Below are 22,204 nucleotides of genomic sequence, written 5' to 3'. Positions count from 1 at the left end.
CTTGCATTATATTTTTTGTCCACGGAAACCAGAACGGTTCAGAAAAATTTCCTTCTTTTGTGCTTAACAGAATGCTGACAGAATTTCTCATATGTCTTGAGTTTGACCTTCCATCAGTTCAAGTGTGCTCTTTGCTTTTGTATGTTGCTAAAGACATCACAGCAAGTTGCATATTGTTGCTGTAATACGTGCTGTGTGACCGCCTGCCCTTCCATTTGTAAAAACAACGTGCATTGTGTTTCTGTGCTTGCTTATTTCTGTGTGAGTGCGCGTGTTGGTTACTAATTCTTTACTGAGTGTCTCTTAACAAGCTTGTGAGTTTATTCTCCTTTGAGCGCCGTCAGGGGGTCTAGCAGGTTCAGACTGAATGCATTTTATATGCAGGCTCAATGTTGATGCTCTCACTGGGTTTGCAGAGTAACGGGGCACCGAGGAGCAATGCTGTTTAATTAGGATCTATTCTATTATCCAGTCACCGGAGGCTTGAAGTGTGTGAAGTGAGAGAGTGAATGTATGATTGTGAGCTTCATGGAGGGTGACAGATCTCAAGGTGTACAAGGGTGCTATCATGAGTCAGGGTTTCCATGGTAATCTTCAGTTTCTGGTCTTTGGCACAGGTCGATGAGCCACAGCAGCGTTTCCTTCTCTTAGTCATATTTTGTCTTTTTTTTTATATTAAAATATAATTTTTAATATTATTAAAAGCAATGCATGCATTAGCAGCCCAGCCTGTGGTGAAGACTGTTTGAAGATGCAAGTTTCTCTGGCAACCTAGTGCTTTTGGATAACCTATATAGGCTTGTTGACTTGTTTCACTGGCAACGGATCATGAGTGCTTTCTCTCTGACACACCAAAGCCTTTTTTTTTTTTTTTTACTTGGTTTTGCTGAGTTGAGGCGTTCAAGGAACAGACTTTCATTTTTATTTAGAATCTCTGCTATGCACAGAGACCTTCCCTAAGTTCGTTTTCACAGCTCCCCCTTGTGGTTACTGTTTGTCATCTTTCATATAAACAGCTGCTAGTTAGTGTTCTGTTTGCGGTTGAGCACACAAAGCAAACGTCTGAGTGTATTGGACTCGGCGCTCTACATTCATCCCTTATTTTAGAGCACCCGGCCAGACTGAAGCGCAGCCAACTCCAGTGTACTTCTGAACTACTTAGCCTGATTTTATATGTCTCGGCTTGGCTCATTAGCTGGCCTGGAATATTCAGCTCAGCAACGGCCTTTCAGAATCGATGTGTCAGCGTGTGCCGCACGTCTCAGACCTCTACTGGGGATGCTTGGTGTTCAGGGTCCTTTTCACCTTCGTGCTGTCATGGAGCTGTCCTGGCTTCTCTGGCTTTAATGATTTTGTTTTAGGTGGGCTATTTGTCTGCTACATTCTTATTAGCATCTTTTTATCCTTATTTTCCTGTTACAGAGATATATGCGGTATATTTAGATATATGTATTCAGTAGAAGCGCCATCATCCCTGTGTATCAGCCCAGGGGAGCAATGCAGCTACTTTTATTTTTATCCATTTATCATCAAATGCCAAAAAAGTAGTACACGAAATGTGTATGCTGATTTTCTCACTTTTTTTGTAATTAATTTATGCAGTACATAAGGAGTTTCAGCGTGGTGAAAATAAAAAAGCAGAAATTGTGGGATTGTTTAACATTTTTTGTTTGTCTTTTTTTTTTTTTTTTGTCTGCCTTTCATTCACATAAATAAAGTCCCTTTTTATTCCTGAGTTGTTGGTTATTTTTGTTTAGTTTCATTTTGTCTGTCATCTTATTCATGTCATCAGTTCTATCCCAAGCGGGAAGATCATTGTCCTCGAGTTCATTTTTTAATGTCCGGCTCTTGTTTTCTCTTCTCTGGCCTCTTGAAATTGCACTTCATGCCTGCCTCACGGCCCATAATGCAGGGTTTTTACAATATTATCGCACGTTTTAAATACCTGGTCAAATTTGTGTAGTGCCGTGTTGTGCTTTCACGTCTGTTAATGTGATTTCTGTTGAATCTATTGCACGAGTTTCACTGCAGCAGGAACCACCTGATTATTTCTTTATAGCACTTTCTGACAGTGGACTCAGAAACAGGAAAATCAACCAATGTTTCTTTGTGTATCTTCTGTTTTAAGACCAACTTCAACTGTTTTGAACAGTTAAATGTGTATGTGGAGCTGATTATAATGTGTGGAAAAGGGTGTATAGCAACACCTTCTTTTGTGGTCCTTTTCCCCAACTCCAAAGCAAATCTTTGGCTGTTCAGTCCATCTAAATGATAAAAGGTTCTGTGAGCGGTCAGATTACTCTAGTAGACTGTTTCCCATCATGACATTAAGGAAATTCCTGGACTATGTTGCCAGGCTTTCGATCTGATTTCATTAGTTACTAAGTAACTAAATCTGGTTTAGTTTGACCATTTGCTCTACTCTTCTTTCGCTCACTATATGATCTGAAGCAGTGACTAGTGCTATTCGCTTCTATATCAATTATTTGAGCTCAAGCACATAGTGCAGTCAGTTTTTTAATTCTGTACCGTTGGGGAAAAGGAATCAGACATGTCTTCTTGTGCTTGTACATCAACTCTCTCAAGTCTGGTAGAATGCTTGTATCGGTTGAAACCTTTAATCTGTAACTAAACCTGAATCAAACACCCTCTTCATCGACTTTTCATCTGCAACTGCCTTTGGTTTCTCCGTGAGCTTCATGAACCATGCAGCACTGGTTGAAGTCAATGATCTTATGATACCAGTCTCTCTTGAACTGTCGTTTGTACGCCTGCAATGAGATGCTCAACCCAGGACCAAGAGACCTGATGGATTTAACTCCATTTTCTTTCGATCGCTTTATAATTTGTACCTGTTTTCTTGCATGTTTTTGTATCTGACATGCCTGGGAAAATTTCACAGTTCCATGTAACGTTTGCAAAGTTCTATTAAATATGGTGCTGTTTTTTAGTAAGCAGTTGTTGTCGTAGTGATGGACGGGTTCTGTGTATATGTTATTTTTATGATTTATCAGTGGTTGGTTGTGCTGATCTGGTATGTTATATTCCTCCTTGAGATTTTAGCTTGAGTCTGTTTTTGTAAGTTCTTTCACTCTTTCTTTCTGTCTCTGTTTTGTTGTCTGTATTTGTGAAGAAAATTTATGGTTGCAAGCCTCTAATCTGAACCATGAGTGAATGCCTTGTGAATAAATGGATTTAACGCTCGCGCTCACCGGTTTCTTAATAAAGGACATTTTTAACAGATTTTCTCGCCGTTTTATTCTGAACCTCTATTAATATTCATCTACAGAAATGGTACCCGACTCCATTCCTCAAGGTTTCTTTTCTGCAGTTTATTAATTACATTGCCTATTTAGTTTGTGCCTGTTTTTTTTTTCTTTCTTTCCAAGATATAGTTTGCTATATGCTCCCACTGTGTCTGTGGATCTGCTTCTCTAACCCAGATCCCACTGCTACAGAACACAACACTATAAAACAGCATCTTCCATGAAGCTCCGAGTGCTACTTTTCAACTCATGTTTAGTGCATCAGATACTGTTATAAATAGCATTTTATGTTTTAATATGTAATGTTTTAAAATACATTATGTATTAAAAACATATTACAACAAGCAGTTCATAATATATTCTTGATCGGTCAGCCATTATTGATGAAGAGATTAAGTGAAATCATAACCCAGCTTTGGAGTAGTTTTGGAAAAGACAGGTTTTGGTTTATTCTTTGGCATCTGTGGTGATTTTAGTGATTCAGCTGTCCCCTGCCCCCATCGGCCCCTCTTTTCTGTAGACCCCAGGAATATCACACCCTCTCAGACAGACCCCAACAGCTGTAAAGTGAGAGAGAGCAAGCACATGGCACTGGCTATTTTTAGAGTTTATTCAGACAGAACATCTCTCTTCTTCTCTTTCGCTGGACGTAGCTGTTCCTTCTGGATCTCTCCTCGGCTGAAAGTTCTGGAGAAGTTTCACAGCGGCTGTGCGAGTTCACAAGTACCCGAGACGAACGCAGGACAGAGCATATAAATAAGGAAAAGAGTCCAGCAATAAAGTGAAAGTCAACCTAAATATCTAACAGGCCAACATGGCTCTACTGTGTTACAACAGAGGCTGCGGAGGTCGATTTGATGCTGACAAAAACTCAGACGGTAAGAAATAATTCAGTTTGGCTATTTATCAATATATAGCCTATTGGGAAAAGTATATTATCTTGAACTGTATATATATTTAATTGTCCATGTGAAGGTCAAGGCTGATATTACAGGCCTGATGTTACAAATCTACCAACACATTTTAGAGTTTGAGAACTGAAAGAGAAGTGCTTTATCGGTTTCTGTAGCTTCCAGTGAAACAGTAGTTTTTTTGGAGATTGAATTATATAAATAGAGGCAAGCCAACAGCTGATTGCAGTGTGAATGAGATTAGCAGGCCTCTAATGGGGGCCAGACTTAACTTTGATTTCATTTTGCAACAAGAAAGCCTTCCGTGTTTTATTTATACATTTGGAAATTGCAGAAAAGGTGATTTAGCTAGTGTCTGTTCTTAGACGTTTCTTGGATCCATTAAGTCTCAAGCACATTTGGAGGTGTTCTAATCGAGTGTTACTTCCATAAATGGCTCATCTTCCTACTGTCTCTTGAGCATGTGTCATGTAGCCTACAGTAGGCGACTGAGTCCTAATGAAAAAATAGTAATGAGGATGGACTTGTGTGATAAATGTCTCCTGCTAACCCGATTTTCTCTCTCACCCCTTAAAGATGCCTGCCAGTTTCACCCCGGAGTGCCAATCTTCCACGATGCCTTAAAGGTGAGCTCAGATGTGTCTGGCAGTGTTTTTGTTCAGACACAGACCGACGGCTGCTCGCTTCTGTGCTTAACGTTACCTGATAAGTGCGTCGTCGGCGTGTTTGCCTGCTTCGTAGGGAGCCTAATATCCATGTTTTGTTCTATTTTGTTCTTGTGTTTCTTTGTTTGGGTTTTTGTTCTCAGGGCTGGTCCTGCTGTAAAAAGAGGACGACCGATTTCTCTGAGTTCCTGTCAATCAAGGTATGCTAATAATATGCTAACATGCTACGGTCTAACTTACAGCAGTACAGAGTGAAATAAAGTGACAGAATATGTACATACATAAAAGCAATACATTTAATACAGTGTTTATTAATCTTTTTTAACGTTAATTAATAAAAGTAGTGTTAGCTCAGGTCCATTAATTAATATTATCATCAGGAATAGGATTAGTAAAGGTTGAAAATCTAAATGCTTTACAAATACTTTTCATTGGTCATGTTAACTAATGTAACTTTAGTTAACAAATGGAACATTACTGTGAAATGTTCCCACAAAATCAATTAACAGTTATTTAACATAATCATAGATTGCTAAATGCTGTAAAAATGGTCAATTCATTACATTTTAACTTATGAACCCAGGGCCGGCGCTAGCCATTTGGGTGCCCTAAGCACAAACGCTTGGCGGTGATATACAAACACTGAGATTGTGTTTTTTTTTTTTTCTAATTTCAGTTTCACCAACAGATGTCGCCCTTGGCCGAACCTCTTGAAAATGCCCGCATAGAACAACAACGAAAAAACTTTATCTAAGCGGTCTAATTTGGCAAAATCACATCACGTTCAGTTGCAGGGTTTTTCTAAAGTTCACCTTACCAAGAGGCAGATAGGCATTATATTGAAGCGAAGAAATTACAATAGGGAACGTTCTGCACTAATAGCTATATGCACACACATCTGTAACGTATAGCCTACCTAGGGGGAAAATTAGCTTTATTTGTCATTCAAATATGACTATGAGGACCCCAACGATTGGCCTTCCTTTCCTTCTCAAACAAACTGCATCTTTAACAGCCCAAGTTTCAAAATTTCCCGGGGGAGAAACCCCCGGACCCCGTTAAAATAAAAGACTCAACATGCAGGGCTAAAGCCCCGGATCTTTTGCACTACTAGCGACGCGGACGCGCCGACGCCCCTGGACATGCATACTACACGCACAAAACTAACATTTTTATTTAAAACATTGTCTTACCTGCAAGCGACGCGCGAGCATCATCCCGCTGTCTCTTCTTTTTTCTTTTTTCCGCCCCCGACTCTTGGTGCCTTTTCGAGGCCATGTCTGAGGTCGGTGTCGGCCAAATTTGAAATTGATTGAAGCATAATTAAACAGACCACTGGGAGGTGGGGAAGGGGGGGGCACCAGAGGGAGACTGGCACAGAGATTCACCTTTTTCTCGACTAATTTGGTCTAGGCCTATATTACTTTTGTATTGCTTTTGTATATTAACATGCTAGAAATATTTTATTTGTTATTTATACTAGTAGCCTATATTGTGATGATATTTTCACGACCCAGATTTTTTGGTGCCCCCCCCAAGCACTTGGTGCCCTACGCGCAGTGCGTGATGTGCGTGTGCGGAGCGCCGGCCCTGTATGAACCTTCTTGTGAAGTGTTATAAAATGTACCAGTGTAATGCAGTACAACATTGTCCACAACAATTGAATTGGAAAAACAAGGATTTTTAATAATATTCATCAATAACAATTGTTAGTACTTGGCATTAATAGATATATATATTCATTATAAATAAATGTCAATGCCAGTTTAATATTTAATTAATTTACGTGACGTTAAAGAAATCCCACTTTTAAAATGTATGGAAATTAAAATGTAAATAATTTTAAGCCTTTTTAGGCCTCCTGGTTGAGAACCACTGATAAATAATAATAAAAAATAGTTAAAACAAAATATGTAAAAGTTCAATGTCATGACAGACTTTCACATATTCATATTCATGTAACAGATGCTTTTATCAAAAGTGACTTATCAAACAGCAAATTATCATATCGCTGCCAATATTTGCAGTACTGAATGTCAAGACATAACAACAAAAGCTAGAACAGAACGTGCAAACTCAGAAATAAGTAATTATAGTACAAATAATTGAACTAAAAAATGCCGTCTTTGTGATGGAGAGGCGTTCACATTCACCCAATCTCAAACATGTCATTTATCTGCTCTGTGTCTGCTAATTGTTGTCTCTCAGTCACATGTTGATTGGCACATTCTGCTTTCTGTGCTTGTCCTCTCAGGGTTGCACTCGCGGGCACCATAGTAACGAGAAGCCTCAGGAGCCTCTGCAGCCAGAGGTGACGTCTGATAAGGGAGACGTGAAGAAGCACAGTGGAGAGGAAATTATCTACCAGGGACCCAAATCTGCAGAAGCCCTGGAAAAAGAGAGACCCAGGTATATAGAGTGTGCAGCTCACACATAGTGTTTCACACACCAGCTCATTGTTCTGAATACAAAATTAGTTTTCTTTCTCTGAAGCCCTCTCTATCAAAAAGAGAAGTACAGCTCCTTCTGACTGTTAAATAAAAACAGACGGTGACATGTTTTTCGATTCCCTCCTTCCCAGCTCAGATGAGCCAAAGACAAAGCTGCAGGTGAAGATCGCTCCTTCTCTGGCTCAGATCATGGAGAAAATGAAGATTACTGAGAAGGAGAAGAGAGAGAAGCTAGGTGAGCAATTCCTGTTATTGCAACAGCTCCGGATTGATACTAGTGCATCGCTTCTCTACTGGTTTTGCTTCAGCACAAATATGAATTATTGAACATTTATTGGCAACCCAACACAAAAGCAATGTCTGGAAAATTAATCGATGTAATGGATTAGTAATAATAATGTATTCATACTACTTACATTTCACTGCTGGTTATACTCTGTATAATTGTGTATGTGACAAATAAAAATCTTGAATCTACTAATACAATATGTATGTTAATGTTAAATTGTTTTATTTTTGCAGCTAATAATTCACAAAATATATTGCATTCAGCACAAATAATGTTTAATAATGTTGCAGCCCAACACAAAAGTAAAAAAAAAATAACCTTTTGAAATGTGTTAGTATTAATAATGATTTAATATTAATATAATAGTTTAATATTATTAATAATCATATAAATAATACATAAAGGCTAAATGAAATTGATAAATAAAAAGCATTAATCTTTCCATGCCGTAACAGTAACATTATAATTTATTACAAATACTGCAAAGAAAAATACATAAATGGTATTAATCTTTGCAGCCAGTAATTCCCAAAATACATTGTGTTCAGCATAAGTCATGTTTATTGATGCAATAATATCAGGGTTATCATACTGTAGATAAATGGAACTAAAACCATAAAGTTACTTGAAACTAAATAAAAGTTATATGAAATGAAATAAAATAGAAAAATAACATACTATAACATAATAAAATAGAACATTTTATTTTGTCTAGTTACCGACATCTAGTTTAACCTGAAGTACTATAATAACTAAAAAAAATAAAAAAGAACTAAATAAAAGGATTTGAAACTAAAAACTATATGGACAGATTTTAAAAGGCAAATAAAAATGATAAAAACTATTACTAAAATTACTAAAAATTTAACCAAGAATAAATTGAAATCAGAAAACCTAAAACTAAAACCTAATTAAAAATACTAACTATAGTATTCTATACAACTATAAAATAACGGTGTATGTATTTGTTCATGTAGCTCATTTCAGTCCTTGACAATAGTTGTAGATCTGAGGTGCATTGTTCTATAGACAGTCACTCACAGTAGGACCCCTGTAAAAACACAGTAACACCCTGCTGTGCTCACAGGTCTGCTGTAGGATATTTGTGTTGTGTTCCTGTGATTGTATTGTACTGCATGACTGTCATTCTTTATATAATGTGATGAGAAATCAGCTGACTGCTAAAGTTCCTCTTACTGTTGTTTTGTCTTTCTCCTGTCACCTCTTTCCTCTCGTTGTCCTACAGAGAGTCAAGTCATCGTGGTTGGAGTGAAATGCAAGAATACAGGATGCAAAACAGTAGGTGCTCATGTCATTTGTAAATTACAAGAAAACAAATCAGCTTGCTTAACAAAACATACAGTTCATGCCACCTAGTGGCCATAATGAAGAATGACACTGCAGCACTTCATGCACAGACGGGTTTTAATGTACAGTACTGATCTGGCATCAGCCTCCTTTGGTCCTTACAACTAGTTTGATGAGAACAGGAGGAGCAGAAACTGACAGCAGACTCGAGTTCAGCTTTTTTACCGGTGTAATGTTGAAAGAGCCCGGAGCAGAAGATGAGCCAGAATTAATGACTAAAGCTGCAGGTTCACATTCCTTTCTGGGATTTGACCTTAATGCCTTCTGTTAAAGCTTCCCATCATCTTTAATAGATTAGTTTGCTGAAATCCCAGAAGTTCGTCATGTTAATTACTCAGTGGAGCTATTCTTTAGTCCATGTGAGAACTAAACCTGTATCAGCAGGGTTGTGTCATTCACAATTGAATTTAAATGACCTTTTTTTTTTATGTAAGTGTAGTTTCTCTCTTTTGTGTGTTTCGTTTTTTCACTATGAATTAGCTATGAGCATGTCATCACAGATGGTTTGAAATGTCATCAGGAATTTAATTTAGGATATTTCATTGATATATTTAATTAAATGTCATTTTATGCATCGTGGTCTTTGAAATGGGTCCAGACGTTGAACTGCAGTTTAGTAAATTCCTCTTCCCTTCATTCCCATTCACATTCCATTTCGGCCCCCTGTGGAAACTGAAATCTAATCTCTTGAAGTGAAAGGAAGACAATTCTTCATTTCTAAATTGTGCTCAGTCCTGCTCGTCAGGGTAAAGACAAACTGTTGGTTCTCTTTTGTCAGAGTTAATGGTGTTTTCTTTCTTCAGCCAGTGAGACAGACAGCACGTATAGTTCTGTTACAGCTTCCTGCTCATTTATCTGTTTGGATGAGTAGAAAACTGAGTGTATTTTCAGGTGTGAAGGCAGTAAACGGATGACACAGAGCTTATGCTGAGTTCAGGTGCATCAGCACTTTAAAGTTCAGCTTTTGTAAATATGCTGAGTTCCTGTGAGTGTTTCTCCGGAGCAGAAATGTCTTTATTTAGGGGTACATCAGTTTGAGGTACATCTGTGTGTTGTTGACTATGAATAGCTGTTCAAACGCTTTGATCATGTGTGTGTTCAGATTTACCAGGGTCCAGAGACGAATGCAGAGATCTGCACATATCATCCCGGGGTCCCCGTCTTCCACGAAGGGTATGAAACCTGCAGCATTTGAGACTTTATTTGGGAGTATAACTCAGCCTGTTACTATACTTATCTGTTGTACACTATGGTACAATAGGTACCCGGTTCCTGTGTCTATTGAAGATTTTACAGTATAAGCAAGGCCTGTTTTTATAAAGCTTCTCATTTTCAGAGAACTCTTCTGCATTCAGTTCCACACATGCAGTCGAATTCAACAATAATGATGTTCACACAAAAGTTTTCTTACTTAAAGATATTGTTTTTATGAGATGAGATGGGAGATTCACATCTGCTGATCATTGTCTAGATACAAATACTGGAACTGCTGCTGCATACAAACCACTGACTTCAACGCCTTCCTGGATCAGAAGGGCTGCACAACAGGAAAACACTGCTGGATCCCCAAACAGGTGACTTTTTTGATCAATGGATAGTTATTTACGTGGACACACACTGTATAATCAAGAAAACAAAAAATCTAATTTGTGTTTGGTCTGCAGGACAAAAAGAAGGTGGCTTGCAGGCATGATTGGCACCAGACAGGAAAGCAGGTCGTGGTCACAATCTACTCCAAGAACTCCAGTCCAGAGCATTCTTACGTGGAGGCAAACCGCACAGTGGTGAGTTCAAATCAACACATCAGCATCCAGTGGCTTTTTATAAACGAGTTTGTGTCTTTGTCCATTAATACGTTTCTTTGTCTCCACCAATCTGCAGTTAACATGCCACATTCAGTTTGAGGGTGACAAAGTGTTTCATAAGGACATCCACTTATGGGGGGTAAGATTACTGTACATTCAGTCTCTTATGATTTAGCAATGCGTTATCCTCAGATTAGTGCGTAAGAAACAATTTAGAAAAACTGTTTAAAAAAAAATAAAATAATAATTTGTAATTCCATGTGCATTTCTTTTAATTTATATGTCTGAATAGCATTTCTAAATAATTTGTATTCAGGTTTAGATTTATTGTACAATTTTTGTTTACTTTAGGCTTTATTTTATGCTAATTTATTTCTATATTTCATGTACATACTCTGTGTGTGTATACTGTATATATATATATATATATATATATATATATATATATATATATATATATATATATATATATATATATATATATATATATATATATATATATTTATATATTTATTTATTTTTTTGTTCAATACATTTATATGCATATATTTACATTTAGTCATTTAGCAAACACTTTTATTCAAAGCGACTTACAAATGAGGACAATGGAAGCAATCAAAATCAACAAAAGAGCAATGATATGCAAGTGCTATGACAAGTCTCATATATATCTCAAATATATATTTTATTACATATACGTATATACACGTGTATTTATTTGTATGAAAGTCAAATGCAGTGAGACATCTGTGTCCACTTCTGGTCTCTTAGGTGATTGACATGAAGAGCAGTTTTGTGAACATGGTGCCCTCTAAAGTTGAGGTGACCATGCGGAAGGCTGATGCTGTAGCCTGGGGGAAACTTGAGGACCCCAAACACAAACCTGAGCCAGAGGTCACTGATGAGATGGACGCCGAACAGGAAGACGTCAAACCCGACTGGTATATCTCAGATGATGACATCAGCGAGTCTGACTGGGAAGACGAAGAGGAAGACCAGAAAGAGAGTGAGGAGAAAAAAGAAGAAAAAGAGGAAGGTGAAGGACCCCCTGAGTTGGAAGAGCCTGCTGCTGTCCCCCCAGAAAAATGAGCATTTTTTCTGAGGTTATGTAATTGTTGTTTACAGTTTCACATATGATTTATACAAATGTGGGGCTGCTTTAGCCTTTATTTCTTTCGTTTCTCACACTGTTTTTGTCTGCTAAAAATATTGTACAGTATGTTATTGTGTGCGTAAAGGTTAGAGAAGTCTTAAAACACTTGTCATCCAGTTTTTGCACACTTTCATAGGAATTTTGAAAATACTTCAAAAGTTTGGGGTTGGTAAGATATTTCGAATTTTTTTTGAAAGACTTTTATATTTTATTATTTTTTAAAATGTAATTTATCCATATGATTGGAAAGCTGAATTTTCAGCATTCATCTCCAGTCTTCAGTGTCACATGATCATTTTTAAAATCATTCTGGTGTGCCGATTTGGTGAAACATTTCTTATTTGTTAAACAGTTGTGCTGCTTTTTTTTTTTTTTTTCTTCAAAAACTGATCATTTCTATAGAAAGTCAAAAAGAAAAGAATTTGAACTTGATTTGTTTTTTTTACAATTTCAATTTAAAGGTCTTTACTGCTCTTTTGTTGAATAAAATTAACAACAAAAAAAAATCTTCCTGACCCCAAACTTTTCACTGGTAGTTAAAAAAAACAAATACTCGATGCAGATTTTCAGCACTGACAAAGAACTGAATGAACTGTTTCGAATTGGACAGAAAACAATCTGAGCTGTCATACTGTAAGTATAATTTGTAAAACCATGATAATAAAGTGCAACAAGTCAAACAGCAATGGCCACACTTTATTTTTGCGTCAAGTCAACAGCAACAATCCTGAAGTAGGTGATTGCAGTCAGACAGCGTCCAAGGCCATGGAAGCTTGACTGCAACCCATATGGCAAAAAATATTTTAAATAAAATGTTTAAATACATATTAAAAGTAAACAGTAGTCTTGACAATGAAGAGGTACCAGCAAATAAAAATTAAATCTCTTCAGTTTTGGTTCTTTTTCTCTGTTCAAAGAGAAAATTAAAAAATACATTTTCTGTTCATAAAATCATTGCCTTCCGCATGTACCTGATTACCACAGTCATAATCGATGTGCTGATACGCAGAGATGGTCAAAGTAATGTTTGCTATGTCAATCCAAACTAAACACGCAGCAACAATTCATCACAGATAAGGAAGTTTAAATCAAAGACATGCAAAATAAAAATACAGTCCAACTTTTAGGGGCACAATCAGCACCTAGACTGTCCATAAACTTTCATATCAAGACCATATTTGGAATTATTATTATTTTTTACAGAGCAATACTGTTAGACTTTGGCTCACAACTATCAAGATAATTAAGTTGTCCAGTATTGTGTATATTATTTCTTTGAATTGAAAAATGTTACACTGTACCACTGGAGTCTGTTGATAAATACTGTTTGTGATCTACGCATTAGGCAAGTTCAAGTTTTGCTTTCCCTCACGGTTTCCATGTACAGACTGACCCCGAAAAGGGGCGACATATGAATAACATTCATAAGTTGGATTATATACGGTCTTATATGTAACATATCTCATGGGTTTTCCATGAATGGGATACCAGTTTTCATATGATAAAACAAAACACACAACCTTTTAAGTTTGCTTTTTTAAACATTTGTTTTCTATATTAAAGTGCAAGGCGAGATCAAATACATCTTGAAATGTACAACATACAGCATCACTTTCTTTCACGAGATTTCCCTGCAGAAAAAGTAAAGAAACAGCTCACTTTAAACCACTGCGCTCCATTTACTCACTTGGCACAAGAGTTACGGCACTGAAGCTTCTAGAACGACGGCTCAATTGACACACTAGTGATACACCATCACGACTTGGCTGACGATCCAAGCGTAAAAAGAAAAAGTCGACCTTTTTTCTGCATAAGGGCATGAAAGGCATGCAGAAACTAGATGGTCTTTGATAGAGCGATACAGAGACTAGATGCAGATTAACTATTCAGCCAGTTTGACGAATAATACAGGTCCACCATACATTCATTCATCAGGATATTCTTTTTTTTTTTTTTTTTTTTGCATGTGTTTGTCTTCATTTTAATACAATTGTTTTGTTCGATTTAGTTTGTTCCTTTGTTGTTGTTCAGGCGGCGACGGGACAGGGCCAAAGAAATGTCCTATTTTTTTTCCCTTTGGAGAGTGAAGTTTATAGTTTGTGTCTGATGGCTTGAATACTAAGAAAAAGAGAAAAAAAAGTAGCAAGATCATAAGATTAAAAAACCGAACGGATTAGGTCGTGCACGGGAAACAGAGAGAGATGATGGACGATCCACTTCCTGCTCTCTGATAATGAGCGTTTCCCGTGACACCATCCGCAGGCGCAGAAGAAACGCAACAGAAGCTCAGTAATGCAGTGCCGGGCCGCGCACAAACACTGGGGTGGGGCATGTGTCTGCACAGGGGCTCTCCTGTCCTCCCTCACTGGCCGTAAAGCAGCGTCCCGTGGCCGAGTGTGTCCTCGTGACAAACCACTTCAGCTCTTCAGTTGCCCGCAGGATCCACATCACACATCCCGCCCTTGATATCCCAAGATCCTGAGCGGTGCAAACAAACGTGTTAACAATAGAGATGTGAGTTTAAGTACAATTTATTTGGTCTAAATTATTTAAAATAAAGAAATTCAAAAGTTTGGAAACGATTATGATTTTTTAAATGTGACATGCTAAAAATTATACTGTAAATGCTTACGAAGACTGCATTTATGTACTCAAAAATACAGTAAAACAAAAACGTGTAATTTATTCCTGTGATGCAAAGCTGAATATTCAGCAGCCGTTACTCCAGTTTTCATTGTCACATTTTCTCACATATTCTCATCAAATAAATGCAGCCTTGGTGTGACTTCATTAAAACGTTTAAAAATCATAATGTTTTGACAAGTACAGTAAATTGCAAGTTTATGAGTTCATTAGAAATAATTAGTTCATAATCAGGCCAAGCAACTGGCACTGCTTCGTTTGACATGTCTGTGCCACATACTACACTCCACTCTCAGTAATTCAGCATGATGGTGAGATTATGAGGCTGGGTAATGGTGTTTCTGCTAGTGAATGTGTCTCTTACCTGACAGAGAGCCACTGGACCGCTGCTTGTGTAGCCTCTCTCTCTCCTTCTTCCCCTTGGGCATGATTTTCAGCTTCATACTGCTCTTCCCAGGCACACGGGACGGGTCCTGGAATTAAACGAACAACAGGAAGACAAGAAGAAAGAGAGGGTGATAATGCAGTCCAATAAACTGGAATCTACTAACATGTGATGCATGTTGTTTTTGTCTTATGCCATGACGCAAAATGATTAGAGATTAAATACAACATTATAAACATTGACTGGGAATAAAAAAAAATATTTGATTGATACCATATATATGAAAATTTATACACTGCCATTCAACAGTTTTACTATAATTGATATTAATAATGTTTCTTGAGCACTAAATCAGAATATTAGAATGATTTGTGATGGATCATGTGACACTAAAAAGTGGGGTAATGGCTGCTGAAAAGCAGAATAAATTACATTTAGAAACATTAAAAATAGAAGAGTTTTTATAAATTGTAATACTATTTCACAATATTACTGTTTTACTGTCTTGGATCAAATAAATGCAGTCTTCTTGATGAACATAAGAGTCTTCTTTCAAAAACATTAAAAAAGGTAGTGTAACTTTTTTTAAAAAAAGTTGAAATCATACCATTTCTAAACAACTTTTATTCAAAGTTATTTAATGTACTTTTTACATTTGGAATCCAACTGATGTGCTTTATAGATAAAGTAATTTGAACTAAAATGCAAGTCCAAGGGTCACACTCAAAGCTCTGGAGAAGTGAATGCTGTGTAGGACAAACCTCTTCAGAGCAGTGCATGCTGGGACAGATCCAGTGAATGTCCTCCAGCTTGTGTAACTCAGCGCTGAGGCTCTCCACTGTGGAAAGAAGCTCCTCTTTTTGAGAAGACTCCAAATGCTACACAAACAGACACACAGAAAATGTCTTTAACATATGACTGCATTACTTCTGTATAAGAACAGGCCAGAGAAAGCAAGCGAGAGAGAGACAGTGATGCCGCTCACCAGCATTTTTCCCTCCAGCAGCATCTTGGTCTCTTGCTGGAGAACTTTACTGCTGTTGACAATTTCTACAGCTGTACTGCGGCTCAAAACCTGCAGAGAACACACACACACAGTTCAGGTTTAGTTTGACTTCCTGACAGACTCTTGCTTGTTCAGTGATTAACACACAGTGCTGTTTAGTTCCTTCAGTTATTCTTCTATTGGCTGGTCAATTGAGGTCCAGTGGAGAACAGCATGAGCAGCTCAATAGGAACATGCTGAAAGTCTCAGCAGGAAGAAAGGACCTGCTATTATTTCTACTGAAGACTGAAAGGTGAACTTGGTAACTTGCAAAGCAAGCAGAATGTTCAGAAGGTTTTAAGAATAATTGTGACATTAAGTTTAGAATTGCTTCCGCATCAGGTTTTACACACATTTGTTGAGTTCATGTAGCTTATACTAAGTGATGCGGTCTTTAAAGCTGAAGTGGGACAGACTCCTCCACTCATATTCACCAGTGGTGTCACACATTTGGACTGTTCAAAAGTTTGGAGTTGTTAAGATTTGTTAATGTTTTTGAAAGACATTGCTTATTCTGATCAAGGCTGCATTTATTTGATACAAAAACAGTAATATTATGAAATATTATTACAATTTAAAATAACAGTTTATTTCAGTATATTTTAAAATGTTATTCATTGCCGTGATGTAAAGCTGTATTTTCAGCAGCCATTATTTCAGTCTTCAGTGTCACATGATCCTCCAGAAATCATTCTAATATGCTGATTTGCTGTTCAAGAATCATTTCTTTCTATTGTTAATATTGCTCTATAATATGCGACCCTGGACAACAAAACCAGTCATAAGGGTCAATTTTTCAAAATTGAGATTTCTACATCAGCTGAATAACTAAGTTTTCCATTGATGTATAGTTTGTTAGGACAGGACAATATTTGGCTGAGATGCAACTATTTGAAAATCTGGAACCTGAGGGTGCAAAAAAAAATCTAAATATTGAGAAAATCGCCTTTAAAATTATCAAACGAAGTTCTTAGCAATGCATATTACTAATAAAAAATGAAGTTTTGATATATTTACAGTAGGAGATTTACAAAATATCTTCATGGAACATGATCTTTACTTAATATCCTAATGATTTTTGGCATAAAAGAAAAATCTATAATTTTGATCCATGCAATGTATTTTTGGCTATTGCTTCAAATATACCCCAGCGACTTAAGACTGCTTTTGTGCTCCAGGGTCACATATATTTGTGCAAACTGTGATAGATTTTTTCTGGATTTTTTGATGAACTGAAAATTCAGAAGAACAGTATTTATTTGAAATATTGTTGCAATGTCTCTACATTGGCTTTCAAAAGACATTACAGTCACTTTTGATCAATTTTAATTATTCTTTGCTGAATAAAAGTATCCATTTCTTAAAAAAAGTGCTCACTCCAAACTTTTCAACAATAGTTTATATATTTACTTATATACTGTATATTATATACATACATTATTATTTTTTTTTAAATGTTGTGCATTCAGTTTAAATATTCACAAATGAAAATAATTCTTTTTAGAAACAGTATTACCATCTACAGAGTATTTTGCTTGTAGGTGATTAAAAATGCTGAGCTTACAGAATTATACAAACAGTGTCATACATTTTTTTTTTAATTGTGTTATATTTGGTTGTTAAATATATTGTCAAAAAATAACAGTCCAACAACAAAAGTGTTTTGGTCACCTCAGGGCTGGAGGGTTTGGAGGGGAAGGCTTCACTCAGGACCGCAGCACAGGCATTGACAGAGTGAGCTAATTCCTGCTCCACCACCTTATGAGTCTTAGCCACCTCCCGAATCCTACAAAACATCAGCAACACACATTCAGCTGCAGCATAACACATGCTTTTCCTTCACATAAGCCTTTAATGCATGGCTTTAAATGTAACTGTGACAGTAAAATGACTTTTAATACTTTTAATAATTTTAAAGACAATTAATACAAGGAAATGTTCACATTTCTGAGGATTAGAAGTTACAGTAATGGGTGCGGTTTCAGGTAAAACAGATTCACAGTTCATTTCTTAAATAGCCCTCAAATAGTTTCACTAGTGTATGCATTGATATTCGCTGTGGAGTGACATTCCTGTTGGGTTACAGACTACATATGTGTGGATGTCACAGAGTCTTCATACAGGCACACACAGACACACCTGTTGATGAGTGTGTCGGCCACTAAACCAAGCTGCTGCACCTGCGCACATTCCTCTTCTGTCAGATACTCCATGGACTGCTGGGAATTCAGTCGGGGCCGGGCTGGGCGGCTGTCACCTTTCCGCTTGTCTTCCCATGATTTCAGCGTGCTCTCGAACGCCTAGAGTCATGGCAACACACAATGTTGACACTTCTAGACTAAAGTTTGAGGTCAGAAATGTTTAGGGGGCTATAACTCACCTGACACTGATAATAATAATATGAAATGCAGGTTGAGCACTAAATCAGCATATTAGAACGATTTCTGAAGGATTATGTGTCACTGAAGAGTGACAACTCAACTTTGAAAAATTCAGATTTGCAATCACGTGAATAAATGACAGTGAATAAATAGAAAACTAAAAAAGAAACCATTTAAAATAATTATTTAATATTGAAATAATATTTCACAATGGTATTGCTTTCGCTGTATTTTAATAAAATAAACAGAAAACGATGCATTTATAGATCCATTTATATGATTAGATGATGACACTACTGTTTTCTGTAACTGCTTAATTTCTTAAACTTCTTCGTTTCATAATTGATGAATTTTACAACATTGGCACTGTTACTGAACTTAACTGATTCAACTCTGAGCTGACTCAAGCTGAATAACATCACTATTGCCTTCTGTAGAGCTGCTTATCTTTGAACTGAACTTTTTTTTCTTTTAACTGAACTCATTTGACTGTATATAAATAAAGGTGACCTGACTTGACTGTGCAGTTTGTCGGCAAAACTAAGCTGATAAAGCTTGTTTTTCTGGTGAAACTGGTAGACAAAAGAAGTATTACTGGTTAGGTTAGTCTAGTGGGGACAGCAGCTCATCAGAATTGAAAAGTCAAAATTATCATGCAATAAATAGAGGTGACTTGTGATGCTGGTCTGTTCTGACAGTTATAAAGACATTTTTAAAGACGAGAAAAGAAGATGAGCATGCACACACACTGACCCGGTCTCTGGTGAGCATCTGGGCTCGGTTCTTATGGACGATTTGTACGATGCCAGGAGGCTGAATCCAGGCCTCACCGTCCACCTGCACAGGCACACCTTCATCACCCAGGATTGTGATCTTCACCTGCCGACACTGAGGAGGACAGCTAGTGTCAACTACGTGCCAGCTAATATGACTGAGGACTGAATAGCTCTAAATGATGTGTAATTCACCCATATTATTAAATTATGCACCATAAATGACTCAAACTAATTCTCAGAAACAAAACAACATTCGATTAAATGCTTGAGTTCAGACCTGTGCGATGCGGTGATGCTGCAGGTTGATGACTCGAGACATGGCCATCTGCATGCTGCCGAACACAGCCACCACCTCCAACTTCTTATCATCAAAAGATGGAGCACCAAAATTCTATACAAATATAACAGCAGACCAAATTTCATAATGTCCACCGCTGAACCACATTCTCATTATCTGATACTTTATTTACACAAGTCTATATAAATCTATTTTGGATCTGAATCTGCATGTTTCAAGGTAAGCAACTTTAATAAAATCACATGAAACACAGGAAGGACCAGATGTTGTCTGCACACTCTGACTCTTGCTGGGAAATGATATTCCTCTTTGATAGACATAAACACTTTACAGGAAAGAATCTGTTACAGTAACATGAGTTAGACAGATCCAATAACAGAGTCACTCCAGCTAGGACGGTTATCCTCTGTAATATATATAAAACTTTTTTTTTGCACCCATTACACTGTATACTTAAGAAATATTCCATGAGCAAGAGCATATAAGCATTACTAGTTTTCAGTGTAATATGTATTAGCACACTTATTGCATTTGCACTGTGTTCAGTGCTGTTTAACATTCTCATCTATTTTCCATCATTTATTCTGCACACCGGTTTCATATTGCTTCTTGTTTATATGCCACAATGCACTTTACTGACAAATTGTTTTTGAGAAATGATGATGAAAGGGAATTGATGGATTGGTGAGTGGCTGTAAATGTGCTTGATGCATTCTGAAAGTCATATCTACAGGAAGAGCCATTGTTTATTGACAGCTCAGAACATTAAAGAGATGCACTGAAGATAAATGCAGGGCACAGATTCATCTGTTCAACTCTGAGATGATTTTCACTTTGTTGAACTGAACTGCCCTTCGGAAAGTAAAGTTATAAGTTCTGAACTGAAATTCGGTTTCATTGATGGACTCACATTGTCCTCTTTGGTGCCACCCCAGAAATTAATGCCTCCTGCATAGCTGGGGATGTTCAAAACAGCAAGGCCCTGAAGACTCGGCAAGGACATGGGCACTCCATCACACTGCACACAAAGAGAATAAGAGAAAAAGAGAGAGGTTACATGATGTATAGCTTCTCAGAACAACATTTGAAACATGAAACCATGACCACTTGCACGGATAAACAGTACACGTGCATGCACACACACACACACACACACACACACACACACAGTGGCAGAGCATCATTCATAGTGTGTGAAGTAAATGGCACAAGGAGTGCTTTTCTCTTTCCATTAAATGGCAGAAAGAGAGAAATGCATTCAGCCCATATGTCAGCATCTTTCATTCTCTGAGCTCATACCTCCAGTTGGACTCTTTGTTCCAGGTTCTTGTAGGTTTTCTGCACTAGCTCTTTGGTCCCTAGCACTCCGTACCACATCATGTTTTTAGTGCGACTACTGTTAAAAACATAGAAGATTTCACAGTTTCAGTCAACATAATATTAACACAGCATTTGTCAAAAAACAGGGTTACTGAAAAAATCTGATGCGCCTTGATAAAAGCACATCAGTAACTAGTAATCCCACTTCTCTGCAAAACATATTCATTTGGATTAAGTGAACTCTATAAAGCAATAATTAAATATTATTTCTCTCTTACCTGCACTTTTTTGGGTGCTCGTCTCTCTTGTTGTTGAACTCTAGAGATATTTTGGCATCCAGCCCAATGCCAAAATAGTTATTCATCACACACTTTTCTGTGCACTGCCTGTGGAACAAAGAAACAAGCAGGAGGAAAGTGTGTAAGCTGAGTCACTTACGAATCAAAAACATTTTTTGGAGAGCTAAATGAACAGCAAAGGTAGCTGTATTCATCATACTGACATTGTTCACAATAAACAGTGAAAAACTGTATTGATTTATTTATTTATAGATGAAATTGCAGTAATGTCACAAAGGTGAAGGATTCTAGATTTGTTAGATAAGTATCTTTTAATGACGGCCATAATAAGCACTGAGCTTCTAATAATCTATTAAGCATTATATAATATATACAAAAAGTTTGGGGTCAGTAAGAATTTTTTATAAAGAAATTAAAATACAGGAAGGACACATTAAATTGATCAAAATCGACACTTTACATATTTAAAAGATTTCTATTTAAAATCAATTTTGTTGTTTTGAACTTTCTATTCATCATAGAATCCTCAAAAAATAGATCATGGTTTCCACAAAATATTAAGCAACAATGTATTCAAAATAGTTACTAAAAATAAATGTTTTTGAGCACCAAATCAGAATGACTTCTGAAGGATCATGTGACACTGAAGACTGGAGTAATGGCTGCTGAAAATACAGCTTTGCCATGCCAGAAATAAATTACATTTTAAATATATTAAAATAAAAAACATTTATTATAAATTGTAATAATATTTCACAATACTACTGTTTTTACTGTATTTTTGATCAAACAAATGAAGCCTTGATGAGCATAAGAAATTTGATCAATACTGTACTTTTTATATTTACTGTCCCTATCTTTTAATAAAAGATATCGTATGCTACAGAGGTGGCAAGATGAGGTCCCATTTGTTGCATCAGATAGCTATAGCCTTTGATCTTATATTTATCTCCATGCTTGAGTTTAGCTGTTTGGGGTTTTATGATTTGTACAATGCACACACCATCATTATCACAATTTATAATCTGAGTGTGTCCTGATCCCCTGCTAATAATGTAATGCTACAGAAGCTGATATGTGGAGATTTCCATAGTGTTGCAATGCCATGCACAGAAGTCTTTACTCATTCTCAGATCATCTAAAACTGATC

At 36.8% G+C, this 22,204-nt stretch overlaps 2 protein-coding genes across 4 annotated transcripts in view; one reads left to right on the top strand and one right to left on the bottom strand.

Moving 5' to 3' along the window:
* The first annotated feature begins 3,811 nt into the window (after positions 1–3,811).
* On the top strand, positions 3,812–12,592 carry LOC306886029 (cysteine and histidine-rich domain-containing protein 1-like). The gene is made up of 11 exons (XM_079442884.1): positions 3,812–4,144; positions 4,754–4,803; positions 4,986–5,042; positions 7,097–7,251; positions 7,424–7,527; positions 8,828–8,880; positions 10,052–10,122; positions 10,421–10,523; positions 10,614–10,733; positions 10,831–10,893; positions 11,526–12,592. Exons 1-11 carry the CDS (start codon positions 4,081–4,083, stop codon positions 11,841–11,843), a joined length of 1,158 nt encoding a protein of 385 aa, XP_079299010.1. The 5' UTR covers positions 3,812–4,080; the 3' UTR covers positions 11,844–12,592.
* Positions 12,585–22,204, bottom strand: part of LOC306885838 (diacylglycerol kinase delta) — a 74,005-nt gene continuing 64,385 nt past the window's right edge. For all 3 annotated transcript variants that reach the window (XM_079442617.1, XM_079442618.1, XM_079442619.1), the window contains 11 exons: positions 21,034–21,141; positions 20,735–20,831; positions 20,346–20,453; positions 19,415–19,528; positions 19,115–19,249; positions 18,120–18,280; positions 17,652–17,766; positions 15,921–16,010; positions 15,697–15,813; positions 14,915–15,023; positions 12,585–14,385 (listed from right to left, as the gene is read on the bottom strand). In XM_079442617.1, the coding sequence (XP_079298743.1) occupies positions 14,333–14,385; positions 14,915–15,023; positions 15,697–15,813; positions 15,921–16,010; positions 17,652–17,766; positions 18,120–18,280; positions 19,115–19,249; positions 19,415–19,528; positions 20,346–20,453; positions 20,735–20,831; positions 21,034–21,141 (1,207 nt within the window). In that variant the 3' untranslated portion in view covers positions 12,585–14,332. The remainder of the gene's footprint in view (positions 14,386–14,914; positions 15,024–15,696; positions 15,814–15,920; positions 16,011–17,651; positions 17,767–18,119; positions 18,281–19,114; positions 19,250–19,414; positions 19,529–20,345; positions 20,454–20,734; positions 20,832–21,033; positions 21,142–22,204) is intronic.

This window comes from Barbus barbus (genome assembly GCF_936440315.1).
Source record: "Barbus barbus genome assembly, chromosome: 2".
Taxonomy (NCBI): Eukaryota; Metazoa; Chordata; class Actinopteri; order Cypriniformes; family Cyprinidae; genus Barbus; species Barbus barbus.
This window is presented reverse-complemented; position numbering and strand designations above follow the sequence as displayed.